This window comes from Syngnathus acus, chromosome 5 (assembly GCF_901709675.1).
Source record: "Syngnathus acus chromosome 5, fSynAcu1.2, whole genome shotgun sequence".
Taxonomy (NCBI): Eukaryota; Metazoa; Chordata; class Actinopteri; order Syngnathiformes; family Syngnathidae; genus Syngnathus; species Syngnathus acus.
Window position 1 is genome coordinate 5,402,173 of NC_051091.1, and position 18,745 is coordinate 5,420,917.

Below are 18,745 nucleotides of genomic sequence, written 5' to 3' on the forward strand. Positions count from 1 at the left end.
CATGGCTTTCAAGACGCACTAACAGGATGTAAAATCACGACCGTGCATGTACGACACACTGGGTTACTCAATGCTCAAGTCAATGACGGCCTTCATTGCACATTTTGATTGCAAAATATTACTCAGCGTGGCTCAAATGGACGCCATTGACAAACACATACTGGGTCAGTTTTCTGCGCTGACTTTGGCACACATTCCCCCCCCAAAAAAAAGACTCCAATTTAAATGGGTTTGTTTGTTTGGGCTGTATGTACCCACAAATTCAAAAATGGGTGAACATTTGATGACAATCAAAACATAAAACAATACGTATCATTTTCAATGTTAAATATCCTCTTTGTAGTGTATTCCAATGAATCTATTTTGCAAATCATAGCATTCTCACTTTATTTACATTTTACACAATGTCCCAACTTCATTGGGATTTGTAGAAAAGAAACTGACATGATAATTATACACTTGAATCAAACTGTTATTATGAAAGAAGACTGGAGTTGTCGTTCTCCTCCCCTTTTCTCCTCCATGGTTAAAATTGAAAGCGACCAGCTGCACACCATTACCTCCACCCCACCTCACAAGCACCAGCAAGGTAAGTTTGGAGGAACTCAAAACTTTTCACAGTTTAAAGCTTTGATGTGATATATTTTACCCCCCCAAATTTTTGATTGAAAGTTCCCAATGCACCTTTATGGCAACTCTTAAGAGACTAGACAATGCAGCCGTATGTTTGGAGGCACTCTGGGCAGACTCGTCGTAACGCACGAGCGTTGGCTCCATGCTCGGCATTACATCACACCATGAGTGAATCCAAAGCCAGACGGCCTCTGTCCAAACCCGCACGGTGGAAATGACTGCAGGCCTTCGCCAAGGTCGGCTTGGCGAATGATTTGTGCTTCTTCCCTCCACAACGTTCACATTTTCAATATTTATAAAATAGCCACGAAGAAAGATTAATAGAAGGGAAATACTATCTTTTATCTTGTAGCGTCCTAAAAGTAAACAAGCTTGATTTGTTTTTGATTGTGGTTATACTAAATGTCGGATTATGAGGATTGTTGCGGATGTGCAAAAAAAACAAAAAACAATTATAATAGCTACAAAATAGATAAACAGATAAAAAAAAAATTGGGACATGTGTAGTTCTGCTTCTTAAATGATGAAATAAAAATTGTAAACCTTATACTAAACAATAAAAGGCTAGTCTGGATGTACTTTTTAAATTGGATTTATTATTAGAAAAATATGAGTTGCAAATAAAAATATAGTAAAACACAAACAAACCACTGACAAATAGAAAGGCAACATTAGTGTTGTAAATACATAAAGCTGGATACGTATGTACAGAAAGCTGCAGGTTATAAAATAAATCTTGATATGTTTTTGTAATCGTACCCTCAAACTGTTATTTAGTGTCCGCATTATTATTCAACTGCATCCTTCCACAGTTGTTTAGTTTGCTGAGAATAAACAAAAACTGAAATATCGCTATGATCCTGTTAACGTGTGTTACCTTCAATCAATACAAAGCTGTGTCACTTTTTATAATTTGTCGAAAGTGAGATTAGAAACCAGGTTGACACAATATTATACAACGACTGCTCATCTCCTGCTACTAAATAATCTTGGCTCTCTCGAGTACTCTCAATCTGAAAAAAAGAAAAATTGAGTGAGTGAATCAGAAGAGCAAATTGTAAACATCTAATGTCACTTTACCTCATGTGATAGCTCACACCTCAGTGAACTTGCCAACACTTGAATTCTGCAACAAAGAGTATTTTCGATTATTGCAAATATATTCAAAAAGTATTGCAAGGCTTTGGTGCTACACCTTAGCACAAAGCACGTTCTTGGCCTGAAGTACGACTGCTGCTTGGCTTTGTTCAGAGGCTTCGCAAGCTCCCGTTGGGATGGAGCTCGCCGCCTCCCTGACAGCGATGGCGGAGGTGAAGACTGAAGACGTGTCCTCAGTGTCCCTTTCCAGAGCAGAGCGGTAACTGTGAGCGGAGCAGCTGAGGCCGCTCACACTTTCTCCGGAAGACTCTGAGCTGTCCACTGCACAAAGACCATCCAAAAGTCATCACATTCCATTCCGTTGTATTTAAAAGCAAAAACGTAAACACTCACTGCCCAAATTTTTGCACCAAATCGTTGAAATGGACTCTTACACAGTAAGTTGTGACTCCCACTCTCACGGTCGACGTCATCCTCCTCTAGAACCCCCGCTGGTGATACGTATTCTTCCAAGCCACTTATTAACATCTTCCGCTTTGGCCCACAGAAATATGTCGCCGGGGACAAGGAGCCCCGTCCCGAGGAAGAAGACGAGGACGAAGTACTCCGTGAAGCAGCAGATTTTGGCCGTGCCCCGGTAAGACCGTTGTGTGGCCCGTATGCACCACCATGGGCCAGCATCTTGTTTTCTAAAGGAGAGCAGCATAAACACAAACACATTTTGTGGATAAATTAAAATATATCCATCTATTGACTTTCTATCGTCTCCATTGGGGCTTTATTTGGAATGTATGAGGAAGCCATAAAACCAAACTTGCAACCTCAGAACTGCTCATATTAGAATGAAAAAAGATTGCTTTACCTCTTGCCATCAGCCCGCAGTCAACAGCTCTGTCACTGATAGCTGCCTCACTGGGTTGGATGTCCATAAAGGGTTTGTTTCCAATTCCCATAAAGACTCGCTCTTGCATACGGATCTCTGATGGACACATGGAAGAAATAATAAGTCATGTATGAGTGCCCACGTTTGTAAAAGTTACTTTTCTACCTCGGTTGTGTAGTGCCTGATCCCAGAGGATCCGTTCCAGGTCTTTAGTCCAAGCCTCCTTCAGTTCCCGGCTAAATGCTTGCAGTGTGTACGTGTCTTGGGTTTTCCGCTTTCTGAACCAAATTTCAAAGCAAAGACCGGTGTCGCCGGTGTTTTGGGTCATGCCGACGTCTGATGTCTGAAAACAAACACCACAGTCATGATTATTAATTATTTGGCCTAGACTGGACTGGACCTGTGAGGTTTGCCTTTATTTTATGCTTATTAAAATGTGAACATGTGTGTGACATGGTGGTTGGTTGACATTGGTCATAACTTTGCAACAAGTAGAGCAAATTGCCCAAGTTTTGTTACTGCAGCAAACCTCAGTCCACTAACTTGTTGCAGAAGTGCAAGTGGAGGCAACACCCAAAGTACATTGAGCAATTTTGTATATGTATTATGGCACCTAAATTTAAAAAAAAAAAATACATTGGTGTGTATGTGTACCTTGAATGACTGTTTGTAGACGTACGTATCATTCCCCACGTCGGTCTTCCTGGTTTTGCTAAAGAGGATGAGTTCTTGAAAAAGGAAAATATGACGGGAGCATTTTTTCTTCCTAAATGTTACAAAGAACTCGTCCTGGCGAATTAACTGCCCTTGCTCCTTGAGATTAACCTGCAGGGCGTAAAGAGAATGATACCAAACCTCAATCAAGATGGAATGTCATATTTTTGCATCTTTTGTAACAGAGATCATTTATTCATAAAACAGATGGAATGTTTCTTATAAAAAATGACTTGCGATGGGCCACGGATTTGACTGCCTTGCAGGCAGCACCTTAGATTCATTCCGCAGAGCAGATGGAAGAAATATTAGCATTTGAAACTCCCGTCCAAGATGAATGAAGATTGATCATACTAAATTAAAGAAGCCACATTTCCGCCTCCGCTTGTTTTTCCCCTGTCAGTTAAGTTTCCTTTGTTATTTGTCATCTGCGCTTCTCTGCAGCATTTCTAAATTGCATCATAAGTAAATGTAGACACAAACTTCTAAAACAGCAATTCTGCTCAAATTACCTTTTAATTATACTGTATTTTGAAGAATTGATTTTATTCATCCATGACACCGGTCACGTTATTGATGATAATTGACATTTCTTGACCCCTGCTCTAATAAACCCACAAATGTCAGTTGGCTGACAACCGCTCCAGGTGGTACTCCACCTAGAACATTATTTTCATCTCTGGTCCTGACCTATAAACAGAAATTGTAATGTACAACAGTGGAGTTGTCCTCACGTCACAATGGCGGATGGCGTCCATGGCCAGCAGATTGTTGCCGTGTCTGAGCTGGAAGTGAACGACCTCCAGGGCAGCTTTGAGTTCGGCCAGCTCTCTGACTTGTCCTGGCGCGCACTCCCTCATCATGTCTTGCAGCAGCAGGCTGTACTTACTGATCCGCTGCACCGGTTTCAGTAAGTAAGACCACAGGTCCATTTTGTCCCTGAGAGCCAGCTGCTTTTGCTGGTGGGCAAGGAAACAGGAGAGATCTTTCAAAGAAGAACACTAAATGAAAAATACCTTCAGATGATAATCCGGGTCTAAGAGTTTGTTGGCGGAATACCAATAATAATATTTGAAGAAGTGCTCATCACAAGTCCTATCAATGTTTGCATGCTAACCAGGTGCATGTAAGCCAAAAATCTCCACCGTGACATGATAACATTCTTCAAGTAGACGGTTGGGGAACCATCCCTCCCCTCATGTTAAAAAAAAAAATGCACGATTGAATTCAGAGTAAAATGTGATTCACCTTGAAGAAAGCCTTTCCATGATTGATGAGAAGACTATCAGACTGTGGTTTGTTTTTGCTGTAAAGGGCATACAGAGCAAAGTTTTCTCTCTAAAAGGGGAGGAAGGAAAAAACAATACTATTAGATTAGAGCATTATCACACTCCATACTTGGTGTAATTTATAATATTTCACAATTTTAAGATTGCGCCACATGTTATCCTTTAACAAATATCATTTGTTAGTAATATGTCATTGTGACTTCTGTGGAATTCTGTTGAAATGACTCGTTGCTTCACGTACATGTCGTAAGAAGCAGCGCCCCACCCTGAAGGGTTCATTAGCGCAGTTCTCCAGCTCACTCATGAAATGATGGTGGTGGAAATCATGCAGTTTTTCCAGGTTACCAAAGATGCTCCCTTTCTGACCCCTGAGGTCTTGCGGTACGTCGCTTCTCTCCAATTCGGGGAAGTAGTGCTCCCGAACATAGCCTAGAGCTTTTACGTATTCCCTCTCTGTGGACAGAAGCTCCTCCATGATCTTTTGTAGTTTCCTGAAAGTATGATTATAACCGAGAGAGTGTGTTTTAGATCATGAGTTTCCGAGACAAGACGTCACTATTTTTTAAATGAAGGGAGTCTAACGTACAAAATATTGCTTCCATTGTCTGTTGGGACGACGATTGTCTCATTATCGCAACTCAGGGTCGGAGCTGGATGTTCTTTGGTGAGACCTTCCTGATCGCCCTCTGTTGATTTGAAGCTCAGATTCTCGAAGTAGGAAGAAGGCAGGCTTTGGAGAGGCTCCGGGTTTTGTTCTGACGTTCGCTTACTCGTCTGACAGAGTGGCTGTTTTTCATGAAAAGGTGCAAGAGCAAAGGCGAATGGCGAATAAGTGGTTATACACGATCCCTCACTCAGGGAGCGACTCAAGACTCGGTGCCGAGAAACGTCGGCCTCCGTTTGAACCGAGGCTGTTCTCCTCAGATCAGCCTCACTGCGATGCCCTCTTGGCTTCCATTTTGTTTCTCCCTTTCTTTGCGGGAGAAGCTTCAGAGCTGGAGGTTCTCCGTTTTCATTCGCTTTCAAGGATGCAGCTTTGGTGTGTTGATTTTGAGGGATGTAAACTTTTTGAGAGTTCGCATGCTGGGTCAGGGAGGATTCAACCTCCCTCATTTCAGTCTTACTCTCCATTCCTCCAGTCTGCCCATGAGTGCTTACAACCATGGTCTGTTGGTTGTGCTTCTTATCTCTGCATGCCTTCTTCTTCTTCTGCATCTTCTCAAGACGCTGCCTGACTTCTTGGCACCGCACCCAAGCCGCATTCCACACTTTCATCGCCCCCGAGGAGCCCGATCTTAAAGAACAGGCCTTAGATTTCAAGGCCTGGAAATTCCGGGTGGAGAACTCATCACCTAATCTCTCTTCATACATCTGCAGTGTGCTGAGATTGGTCTGAGCCAAGTAACACTCGTGCTCTACCTGCTCTAAAAAATGACCGCATTCCTTGGCCAAGGCACAAGCCTACAGAGAGAGAGAGAGAGAGAAAAAAACAAAGTGTAGCTTTTAAGTTAGCTCATGTCAGTCAAACTGGGAGTGCAATTAAAAGTCACAAGCAAGATGGCGACTCCAACCTGCTCACAGAAGCGGTGCACTTTCACAAGTGTGGTGAGTTCCTTGTGTATCTGCTCCGCTCGGGACATAAAGTCATCGACATTGCACTTGAATGTGTTGAGGACTGTCTGAAAAACATCCGCCACCGGACTGGATGCACTTGAACCCACATTTTTTTCTGCTTCACTCACGAGAGACAAAGCGTGCTGTTGTTTTTCCTGGAATAAACAATACGGAGGTTTTGGACATTTTATAGACACAGGGATGTTTTTTTTTTCCAGTCACTATGAGGATGTCTGTACCTTTGCTTGAAGGAGGAATGTGTCGTACCGCTGCAAGATGTCCTCGGTGTACAAATGATCTTTTTGGTCAAATTCCTTCAGTCTATGTTCACCTTCTTCGCTGAACCACACAGCCGACTGCAAAATATAATGCCACGGCAATATTAGCGACGTTTCGCCTCACGTTGCGTCCGAACTCGCAGTACCTCTTTAATTTTTGCATCCATGTCTCGGAGCACAAAAAGGTACTCCAATTGCTGAAGTGATTCGTTCGATCGCATCACCAGCATATGGAGTTTCTCCTCAACCTGGTTGTACAGATGCGTCACTGACTCCAGAGCATCTCTGCAACGACACACGTGCATGTTTGTGTTCACCAAGAGGACAAACGTGGTACTACGCATTGTGCGCTACCTGTAGTCTTCAGACTGTGGAAAGCGAAATTCTTCCCTCCTCATTCTGGCCAGCACCGCCCCGCCTTCTCTTTGCAGGGTCACCAACCGAGCATCCTCCAGCACATTCTTCATCGAATCCCTTTGTTCTTGAATGCATTCACGAACCTCCTGCAACAGGAAAACATTCATTGAGCGTTCAAAAAAAAAAAAAACAGGACTCATTCAGTGCAACACTATTCATAAAAATAAATATTTCTTTTACCTGGGCTGTGTCCATGACATTGACTTCATTCACTTTAGTAATAGCCCTCTGTAAGAAACTGTCAGCCTCGTGAAGGTCACTTATGAAAGAAACCAGTCTCTGAAATGGAATGTATTTACACTTTAGTGGAACATAACGCAGTAACTGTCTGGAAGTGAAACCCCAACATGCTGTCATTCACACAGGAGTTACTTTCAACTTTTGTTAAAAAAAACAACAACAAAAACTGTCCATCATTCCTGACATAACTAATATACTTTTTTTTTGGCATTACCTGATGGAATTGGAGCCAATCTTTATGGCTGTAGGTGAATGTTCCTCCCAGCTCAGAGGTCAACTGTGAAGCGTCCACCGTCTTGTAGAGTGCTTTCATAGACGTCACCAAGTCCATCTAGCAGTGACAACATGCAAATGGGCACGGAAATGCACAACTGTGCGACTGACTTTGGTATTTCTTACCTGCAGACCAGGCTGCTTTTCAGGGCGTGGACATGTGTCTTTATCCACCAGCATTACTACACTGTGGACAGCGTGCAGTGCTTGCTCCTGTTATGAACAGCAAAGACTGTGTGTGGCTCTTGTGTACAAGTCATTCATTGCCGTTTTAAAATGTTTGTACTTCCCACGCACTATAAGGACAAAAATACTAGTCACACATTTTAATACCTTGTGTGTTAGGCTTCTTGTTACCTGGTAATTAAAATTTGTCATTTGTGACAAATGCTCTTCTGGATATTGGTGCAGTAATTCCCACACACAAGTAATAATTCAAAGAATGTTCCCAGAAGAGTGAAGTGTCGCCCTCTAGTGTGTGTAAAGCAAAACATCCATCCATGCAGTTTCTTTAGCGTGGATGGATCTTTCACTTTTCAGTCTTTTGTGCCTTTGTCTCCTATTGTTATTCTAACCTGTGCCATGAGCAGAGCTTTGTAGAGTTGAGGCGGAGGTGCTTTTTTCCTGGCGTCAACGACCAAAGTCATTCCCAGCTCTTGAACATCTTTCCTAAAAAAAACAATGAGTCACCTTAGGGCACATTCAAGCATGTTCTCTTCCTCACGTGGGCCTTTGAGATCTGTAATTATCTTTTATCGCTTTATCTCTCTGTGTCTGAGACACATATTCTTGCTTTGCCGCGCCCATTACAATGGCCTGGATGCTCTTGAGTTAGTTGTGCCTACGTCAGGCATGTGTGCTAATTCTAGCAGGGCGGACTTGCATACCAGACAGTTGGCAGCCAGCCTGGCTACAGTACATACTTTGGAGCTGTGGCTTTAAAGAGGAGAAGGGCGCTATCAATTGGTTCTTGAGCTTCAAGGACTATGTGAGTGCCAGGGTAAACATAAACCACTGTTGAAGTATTAGCAGAGAATAAATGGCAAAGTTAAATAAGTGCATTCTGCTGCCCTCTTGTGGCACAAACACTTATTACATACTCCCACATTTGCCTCCCTCAACTTAATACAATCAACTAGTGGTGAATTTTAAAATCTTTATATTAAGCATGCAGCAATTTTGTATACTCATAAAAAGCAATGTAGTGTAATACTGTTAAAGTTCTTCACCAAACAATTTTTGACCCTTAAAGGCCACCGCACTCTAATAGGACTGCAAGCTTCCAAAATTTGATTCTCAATGCAGCACCTGGGTATGGAATGGAGATAGAGGAGTAACTCGCATAGATTCTGTGCAGATAGAGGAGATGAGGTCCATTCCTTATCACAGTGAACTTCCGCCACTGCACGGCCAGTCTTATCCCGGCTGCCTGAAGGTGAGCAAATAAAAGGAAGTACCGAAAATAATTGACAAGGTTAATATTGGCCTCCATAAATGCTGCCTGCCACTCATCTTGAATTGTTCAAACATTAAGACAAAGTACCTGGTAAATAAATGATAGCTAGTTCAAGCAAACCACCAACGGTTTGAAGAGTGGACTTCAGACTTTGAAGAGATTGTGGTGGTGGTGTAGCGCTAACAGAGGTGAGTTGAGAGGAAGATTTGTCATCTGTCTTTGAGTTCTGCAATCTCAGATGCGGTCCATTTGAAGTGGAGGGAGTTTCAATTCCGCTTGGCTGGTGGGAATCTGCCAGTAAACACAAACGTGTATTTTGAAGCCACGACATCTATGGACAGTTTACAGTCATCTATTAACCTAAAACGTATGTTTTGGGAATGTGTGAGGAAATGTGGAGTTTCCGGAACAAATCCTGAAAAAGCCTGAGGGAGAACACGGAAACTCAACACAGGAAGCCACTAGCGCGACTAGAATAACACCACTTTCAAGGGACTGACTCAATGATGCTTAAGCTTCTCAAGGAAGTGATTCCATAGGATCAACGTCTGTGATTTTATACTACCGTATTTTCCGGACTATAAGGGGCCCCTAAAAACCTAAAATTTTCTCAAAAGCCGACAGTGCGCCTTATAGTCCGGTGCGCCTTATATATGGACCAAATTCCTCAATTTAAACTGGCCCGAAGCATTGTGTCATGAAATCAATCATAAGTGGCCCGCTGAAGACTATGAATCATGAATCAAAAAGACTATGGATCATTATTTTGTGATTATAAAGTAATTTGTTGTGTCTGTAGTTGAAAAAAAAAAAAGATAAAATGGAGAATGATTTGATTTGGATTAAAAATCTGACATGATGCATTAATGGTGCGCCTTATAGTCCGGTGCGCCTTATATCAGGACAATGTTTTAAAATGGGCCATTCATTGAAGGTGCGCCTTATAGTCCGGAAAATACGGTAGTTACATTGCAAGCGATGACTCCTGGCAGCCTTCCTTAAACTCAAAACACCTGCACAGCTGTGTGTAAAGCTTTTCAAATGTGGACATGCTCGCTGTAACTAAACACTGCAGTGGCCCAGACGAAACCCGCCTTTGATTTCAAAAATCTTAATTGCTCTCTCCTCTGGGCCAACAAAGACTGCTCTGTGCTTTCTGCCTTTGCTGCTTTAATAGTCCGTGACATGCTTATCTCCGGTCAAAATCTGGCCACGCATCCTCTCGAGGTGCAAGGGATCGTGTATGTCAGTGAGACACAAAATGGCTCTTCTGGCATGTTACGATGTCCATCTGCACAGTAAATTGCAGAGCATCAATTCATCACAAGCTCTCTGTTTAAATGGGGCGGAGAAAGCCATAATTGTAGTGATATAAATGCAGCCACATTACGAAACAATTATTGAGACAGGATCCATTGAAGATAAACCGCCGTTAGATGAGTCTTTATGATGTGTGTCCTTTGCAATATAATGAGACTATTTGCAAATGTTCTCAAGAAACTCTTTAGAAACATGACCATTAACAACAACATCTAAAAGAAGGACATTTCATTTCAACTTGTTACCTTTTCTGTAGAATTTCAGTTTTTCCAGCTTGGTGGTCACTTCATCTGGTAGATCTGATTTTTTGCACTGCATCATGCTACTAATTGTCTCTGGGCAAATATCACTGTGGCTCCTGTTACTGGGTTTGTAGAAATGTGGACTCCCTTTAGGAGTGTCCGATACAGTCGACAGAGACCTGACCTTAAATTTGTGTTTGCCTGATGATTTCATAACATCCACTTTCTGCTCCGACTTCTTGTCGGAATCGTCACGCATATCTAAAAATAGCCTAGGTCGCTCCATGTGCTCAGACTGAGAAAGAAGTTTGGTTTGAAATTTATGACTGTAACTTAAGCCAGGGGTCGATGACAAAATAATGGGTGATTCTGTCAAAATGTCCTCTGATTCAGAGCTTGTGGGGAGATTTTTGTGACTGGAGCCAAATATTTGTGTTATTGGCTCACAGTAGTGCCTCTTTTGGCAGACGTGGTAGCCTGACATGGGCGTATTACAGTGGTTACAAAACTGTCCAAGTTTATTGTTTTGCTCCAAATCTTCGCAATGGCTGACCTCCTCTAGCGCCGCGAGGTCAACGCTCCCTTTTTCTAAAGGGACAGGGTTTCTCAGCGCCGCTAGGTAAGAGTCTCTGTTCCGACACTTGATGTCTTGCTCTGAGAGGTCCTCCCCCAGCTTTCCCTGACTGCAAGGCATACAAGGTTCTTCGGCATACTGTAGAGTGCGTCCGCAGAAAACGCTGCTGGCCAGTGGCGCGGACGGCGGTGGTCTGACAGGTTTGATCAAGACGGACTTTGGTGGATTTGAACGGCCGTCGTGTTTGGTTACTTGTGCAACATCCACCAAGTCGACATAATCGCCTTCAATTTCGAGATGGTTGCGGCTGTCCCAGGTGTTAGGGGACACCCAACCAACAGGTTTGATTAGAGGTTTGGAATAGGATCTGGGGATTCTTTGATAACGTTCTAATCTGACAAGTTTGGAAGAAGAATCCACAGGTCTTAGAGAAGCTGACATCCTATCTTTGAAAGGTCGAACCCGAGCCTCCAGCGGCAGAGTGGATGCGCCGTAAGTGGACGGAACTGACATTGGCTTTGGCTCAGGAGAAGCTTCCTGATGAGTGCTCATAACCTTTGGCTTGTCCAGAAATTCTGGGACGGCCACCTCTGCCCATGGTAACTTGATGACTCCTTGGTCCGTGCAAAGTAAGCAGCGTGACAGAGGAGTCCCCTGGCGTCCATCATTGATGTCCCTCAGCCAGTTTTCAGTGAAGATGCACGGATAGGAAGTCTCAGGGATAGGGGTCTCCTCCACTTCCCGACCTCCGGCTTCCAGAAGGCTTTTGAGGACGATACGAGCCGCCTGTTCGCCAAATGGTTCCACCTGGAGATAAAAGTCTCCAGGACGCAGGAGTAAAGGGTTCACTGGCGCTAACTGGACGACGGTTCTGTTATGGAGGCAGAGAGGCCAGCCCTCACAGCGGAAAACCACATCGGAATATCCAGCCTGGAAATATAGAAGCAGAGTTTCATCGAATGTGTCTCCATCTCTTGCCTCGTGAATTTGAAATAGTCTTTGATTAGCTTAGATCAATGGATTGAACTTGTGATGGAGTTTTTGGTAAGACTTACACATGCCGCCTGCTGTACACTTTCCAGCAGGTGTTTTGAAGGTATCAGGAAATCAAGTAGACACCGCAAGGCATCGCCATGGTAATGCTCCTCGATGGTGCGGAAGAGCTGGCTGAGGACGATGGGCGCCGTGGCTTCAAAAGGCGGGTAGAGTGCCGAGAGGGCGCTCTGGATGGATGAGTCCAGAGATTCTGGATTCTGCACAACCACAACAAGAAATGATTGAGTTCAATTGTAGTCTCTTTGAGACAGGGTGAACGGCTCACAACGATGATAAAGTCATGACCGACGCATGATCAGGATACGTCCAAGTCTTAGCTGCTAGCTACAGCATGTCTGCTATTCATACGATCGCATCACAGTGCCCAGCTGTGTTAATCTCCCAGACCCACAAAGAAGCCTGTTTTCAGCCCCTTCCTCATTTAGGCTGACAGCCACACCAAGACCAGAGCCTGACCCAGAGTAAACACAGTACAGCAGCTTCAAAGACCTCACACTGCTTGGGCTGGGACTGATGCTGGTGTGACCATATTGGATATTCGTGGCACACTGAGAAGTGAGGTCATCGCTGTTTTTCATTGAATGCTTCAGTAAAGTCTTCAGTTATGCCTTAATATGCTATGTATTTGTCAAATTAACAACATTTGATCTGTGAGGATTTAGTATCTTTCAGCGTGTGCTAAGTCGAAAAGAATGTTTTCTTTTTTTTGTGTGTGTGCACATCTGTAACAATAGATTATCTAAAGGAGAACAAAATACCTCCGAGTCTGGCTTTTGAGCAGTAATGCATCACAGCTGTTCCAGCTCTACTGTATGCATGTGAGCCTCAAGTCACAGCTATTAAAACATAACACTGGGAAGTGGCTTTTTCCCATTGTTAGAGATTTCAATTGCTTCAAAGTTTGGTTTGGCACATCTTGTCATACCAGAGTAAATTCATGTATTGTGTCAATAAGGATTCAAACAATACTGTAAACGCAGTGGCCGCTTTTCATAGTTTCACTCCCACAAACAGCCAGAATGCAGCGTTCCGTTGGATTTCTATCCCGGCCTTTATCAGAGATTGGTGAGCCGATGGCCACATTCCACAGCCGCCTCCTTTCTTCCCACTATTGCCCATGTTGCATGCGATTTAGCTCGGAAAAGGGAGTCGGACTCCAGCAAAGCTCTTTGTGTCTCCTGATTTAACATACCGGTGTGGACAATTATTAGCAATAAAAGTTCCTGCGCTCTTTTTTTGTCCTGTCTGCCATTTAAGACGCCCCGGGGCTATTTGCAGCCTTTGTTTCTCCACATTGCCTCTGGCTTTGGGTCAAACAAGCCGATTCGAGCTGTTGTATAAACAAGTAGTCAAGATCTGTACTGCAGTGGCACTTTGCCATTAACCACGAAGAAGGGGAAGGGTTAGAGAGGCTAAACTGGCCTTGCTGTGATTGTAGAGATTAACTAAATGGACACAAGCTCTTGGGACTCACAATGCATTTGCAGATGTCATCACATCCCCCCCAAAAAAGATTCTGGGAAGAAAGTGACCTCCAGGCTAATGTTAGTTAGCAGCACAAACACGTATCCTGCATGTAGGGACAAGCCAGTACATCCAAGGGCCGTATAGGAAAACACCAGCCACTCAGCCGTGACGACAGATACGGACAGTATGGCAACAGAGTGCTGATGTCGTATAACGCCTGGGCATGTTTGCTAAACAGACATGTGCTCAGTGATGTCAAAAAGGAGAAGGAAATCTATGTCAAGAAAGTTGTGGGACAGGGCTGAGGGCCACCAGGGCTTTGAGAAATGGCTCAAGCTCTTGCAGAAAATTGAAATTGCTATTCATGCTAATCATGAGAATCACCATGACTGGTGCGGTGATTTATTATTTTCTGACATTATCTAGAATGGTTATTGTTCACATGGGCTTGAAAAAAAACATTTTAATAAGCACGTTGGGCTAGAGTTGGCTCATTTGAGTTACATGACATCGCGTGTTTTTTTTTTTAATATATATATATTCTGATAGACATCATGGCAGGGTTGCGAGAATAATACCCGTATGGAATCTGATAACCATAGATAAGAATCAGGCCTCTTCCAAATGTGGGTACAAATCAAATTTGCATCGGTTATCTTCCAGTGTGACTGCAGCAAAACCTCAGATTGTTCCTATCAAAATAAGCCGTAAACATGCATGCATCCAAAATCAGTCATTTGCTACCTAACAAATGCGTAACAAAAATAAAATGACAGTAAAAATACATCAAATTAATAAAATGTACTTTAATATATACTTAGCAGTTTTAACTGAAGTGAAAAGTTTTGTAAAAGTTATGAAAAACAATTGCTAACACAATGCCCCAACCCTGAATTCCATTTTGACATATTTTCAGTAAAAATAGACCAGTAATAATCCTTTTCAATAAATCATGTCATCCCAGCCCACCCCATATAATCACATACACTTGTAACTGGGACCTCCATGCTGCTCTGCCTCCTCCACTCTTTCTTCCTCCGAGTGGAAGGGAGTCACACTTGTCTATGCGTGCGATCTATTCTTGTTAACATCAGCAGACAGACGCTCCGTCCCGAGATGACATCTTAAATCCTTTTACCCGATAAAAAAGCCCATCTAAGACTGTACGTTGCTCCCGTACACACGGATGCCAAAAATGAAGCAAATTCCTTTCTTTCAGGATTAGTTAGTATTTTCTATTTGTGGAGCGCAGTTTGTAACATGAAAAGGTTAATTGACAACACACAAACGCAGACATCCAATTGGTTAAGCTAACATTTGAATTTACAAAAGTAAGGACCACCTCGTCACTATAGCAACAGTACAGGAAGTGAAAATACAAGAAAATATTTTGAGGGTATCGAATGTTAAACTGAAGAATTAGTTTCAGGGCAGGAGTCCAGTCCAACTCGTTTATTCACTCGCTTCATTATTTTCTTACGAACTATGAAATTCTTTAGCCCGACCAACGTAGTGTAATACTGTTTGTTTTAAAACAAACGTTAAACATTTGGGCCTACTCGTTGAACTCCGGTTGCAACACATATCTGCTATTCACTCCGCAAAGGTTCTGTTTTGAAAACACTGCAAGGCACTTGACCCACTTTGACGAAACCGAGACAACGGACAAAGTCAAACGATTGCCCACAGCTCCGAAATGTTTGCTTTTCTGATTGAAACAAACGGAAAAAAAAAAGGACTTGGCTCATTGAGTTGCACAAGGTGCGTTTGTCACTACAGTTGGAGCAGATGGTTTTCGTGGATTTGTCAGTAGGAATTTGGCAAGTCAAAATGGCCAGGAAGTATGATTTTGCTTCCCGGGGGAGCTGAGATAACTTAAAGTGAAGAAGTGATGACATGGTGATGGCAAGGAAGCCCAGCTACTGATGCACTAGCAGAGATGAATACCGACAAAGAAGGAAATGGACTACATATGACGTGTCATTCATTCATCATTGGTGAGGGACAATTATATTTGTACCATGGCTAAATTCCAACTGATAGTATCTTTTTGTTTGTTGACCAGGTTCTTATCATGACAATAAGATGAACAAGAAAAGGCATTATGGATACTTTTAGGGATATTTTTCTACATTATGCAATCTGTAAATTAATGAACCAAAATGTGGAAAAAGATGCCTCAAGTTAAACAAAACTTAGGAGCTCAATAGATATTCAGCTGACTGAATTTCAAAAAATTAACTTCACTAATTGAAGTCATTCACGTTAAGTAGTTTAAATTGGTCAACTTTAACATTTAAATTATTGACATTTATGGCAACAATGTTGGTTAACACAACAAAACAAAATTCCGAGTTGTTTGTAAATATTTTGTTGAATTGGCAAACTTAAACATTTTGTTGCCTTAAAATTTGAATTTCAATCGATTTACCTTTTCTTTGGATCTGGGCCCTTTTTATGATGCCCCCATAGCAAAGATTAAAAGTGTGATGACAACCAAAAAATCTGAAAGATGTACAACCAATTACAATTGTTACAACCAGTTACAATTGTTACATGTTACAATGAATACATTTCAAACCTTCATTCATTCCAGCAATACTTTTAAAAGCACATTAACAATGACAATTTTGGTGTGTGCAAAGAGTGATTCGAGTTTTTCTATGATTACAAAGCTGTGTTGTACAGAAATCAACTTTTATTCGTACTTTAGTGCAAGTTTCTTCCTATGAACTGTTGAACCGCAAAGCTGCAGAGGTATTCATACACCCAGAACTCCCTCCACTCACTAAAGAATTTGGCCCATTCGCATGAATTGAAGTCTTTTAAAAAGTGAAGGACTCGAGGAAGCTTAACAAGAGAGCCTGCGCGCCGCTCTTTGTCACTCTTCTCACACTCCAGCGGCGTGAGATGCTGCGGGCTGCTGATGGGAACCAGTCCCACCAACTGTGCTGAGGACAACAAAAACTTTTCTAGTCCTTCAAGTGACATCCACTTTTTGTGTAGCGCTGCTCACGGCGACTTCCCTTGGGTGGGCTTCATTTGTATGTTGCTGTTGAAGTTAGGTCCAGAAAAAGGAATCTGACTTCACTTGCACACACACTTGACAAAGACAAAGAGACAAACATGCCTAAGCTAGACACTCATGCTCTCTCCCACTAGGTCAGTGGAGCAACGGAGTTTTGAAAGCAAACTGTAACAATAACACCCCAAAAACAAATGAGTGCGTTTACCATCTTCACAGAAGTTTCTCCTCCAACAGGCAGCGACTTTGATTATAATCCTGTGCCGAGACGCTCCCCGGGATCAGCCCAGAGAGCCTTGCCATATTTAGAGCGCCAGCAGAGGAGCTGTCATCTGTTATACTACGTCCGCATGACAATCCTGATGGAAAACTGACTTGTTTCCTCATCGACAAGCAGTGCGAGGAAGAAAAACAAGTTGTCAAGCAAGTCTCCCCTGTTCACGGCTCTCTGGCTTCTCTGAGAGTTTCCAGGGGTGAGCTGCAGGGAGAGAGAGAGAGGGAAGGGAAAGAGAGATTGTTAGAGAGGGGGAGGAGAAAAGCTTTCTCTTTTGGAGGAAATCCCCCTGGAGGCTTTTCAGTTTCTTGTCTTTCTCACACACAAACACACACACACACACACACACACAGTCCGTGCTGGCTTTATCACACACCCAAACACACAGACATAATATCACCCAAGAGAAACAACCCACTCTGCACAAAGACCAATGGCATGCGTGGCTGTAAATGCAAAGAATGGATTTGTCATGCGTTGACGTGCACAAATGTACACACCATTCAGTATAAGAAAGCAAGCAGCTATTTCTATGTGGGCCCCTTTAGTCTATTTTAATCGAGCAACGAGTCTGTTTTTCTCAAAAGTCTGCTTCAGGCTTTTTCATTTCCTTCATTGGGTGATTGTCTTCAAGCGCACAGTCCAGCCTTTGACTGCAATCAAAGAGGAGACACGAGAGGGGCTTCCTTGCCTCGGGCAGCGGGCTAACCGCCTCCACATTTGACCTGAGGAATGCGGTGGTCTTGCCTCCAGACCTTTTTTAACATCTGGCCTCGGGAGAAGGCAGAGTGTTTGAAAGCGACGTCAGCCCGCATCACGTTCTCACAAGGGATGATTGACAGGCCTTACGCTTATTTCTCTCGGCTGGCTGCCAGAAAACGAGCGCAAGCGGATTCGTTTACACTCGCCTCGGTTCTTTCCGGTTTCTGAACGTTCCGTGAATATTTGTGTTATGAAGGGCTGGGTGTGTTGTGTTTCTTTTAATCCAGCAAGGTACTCGGTGGGTGAAGCTGGAGATCAAGAGTCACTCCTGCGCTTCTGCTTCTCCCGAGGTCTACGGAAATTTCTCACAGATGTCAAAGCTGTGCCAATATCCTTCTTGCCCATGCCAAAAGAAAATCCTCTGGGAAAAGGGCCCATGCCTTTAATCTCGATATATTCTAGACAGATACATAGATGGATTACAAGCAGCCATCTGTATGCTATGAAAGCACTAATATGATGTCACTGCCACGGTGGGAACCATCGCACAACCAATGGCGGCCTGATTTTATTTTCCCTTTTTATATTAAGAGGAAAAATATATTCGTAGTACATTCTTTTTCAGCCTCACTTTGTTTAGATTTGACATCATTTGCATTTGTTACTATTGTTTCCGTCAACTCAATTGTGCTTTTGTTCATTTCGAGATTCTTTGCTGACAGACATTTCTTTTGTTTTATACTCCCTTCTTTTGTTTACATATCTGCGCCGATTTCAGCATTTCTTTTTGGAATTCCTGTTTTGATCTCAGTTCTCGTATTGTATATATAATATATAATATTTCCCTCTGCCAAGAAAGTTTTCAATTTATTGGCGTATGTGGTTTCTTTGTTGGTAAGCAAGAGCAATTTGAGCTATAGTCTTGTGTGTGTTCTAGTAGAACTCCCCTTTTTTTTTTTTTTTTGAATCAGACAGACCATAAATAAATCGAAAATTCAGCATTGTAAACATGTTAGTACGACTTGGTGATTTATCAGTCCCGGCATAAATACTTATTTAAAAGAAAATATCATCTCCTTCCTGTTTGTTTACTTTAGTTTCACTCATTGTCAAGGTCCAGAGCCATTTAGTCTGCTTGTTGACCAGAATTGTGACAGCAAAGTTTCTGATGGGAAGGATGATAGTGGGCC

General features: G+C 42.7%; 1 protein-coding gene across 2 annotated transcripts; it reads right to left on the bottom strand.

Annotated features, from left to right (window-relative positions):
- Positions 1–1,209: 1,209 nt before the first annotated feature.
- Positions 1,210–17,090, bottom strand: LOC119123025. Of its 2 annotated transcripts, none has more exons than XM_037251790.1 (24): positions 16,788–17,090; positions 12,087–12,284; positions 10,461–11,961; positions 9,019–9,186; positions 8,748–8,868; positions 8,015–8,108; positions 7,566–7,652; positions 7,381–7,497; positions 7,107–7,205; positions 6,864–7,012; positions 6,656–6,794; positions 6,471–6,587; positions 6,189–6,386; positions 5,204–6,078; positions 4,859–5,108; positions 4,577–4,666; positions 4,063–4,287; positions 3,269–3,439; positions 2,780–2,957; positions 2,594–2,710; positions 2,166–2,420; positions 1,829–2,052; positions 1,714–1,759; positions 1,210–1,646 (listed from the first exon to the last, which is right to left on the bottom strand). In XM_037251790.1, exons 1-23 carry the CDS (start codon positions 16,788–16,790, stop codon positions 1,727–1,729), a joined length of 5,409 nt encoding a protein of 1,802 aa, XP_037107685.1. In that variant the 5' UTR covers positions 16,791–17,090; the 3' UTR covers positions 1,210–1,646; positions 1,714–1,726. The 2 variants fall into 2 exon arrangements, with proteins under 2 accessions (XP_037107685.1, XP_037107684.1); XM_037251789.1 differs by having other exon boundaries at positions 8,983–9,186.
- Between the last annotated feature and the right edge of the window lie 1,655 nt (positions 17,091–18,745).

Coding starts and splice junctions, on each gene's coding strand:
- LOC119123025 (XM_037251789.1), bottom strand. Junction 6,588..6,655: donor TGGATGCAAAAATTAAAGAG/GTACTGCGAGTT, acceptor TATATTTTGCAG/TCGGCTGTGTGGTTCAGCGA. Junction 3,440..4,062: donor ACGCCATCCGCCATTGTGAC/GTGAGGACAACT, acceptor TACGCCCTGCAG/GTTAATCTCAAGGAGCAAGG.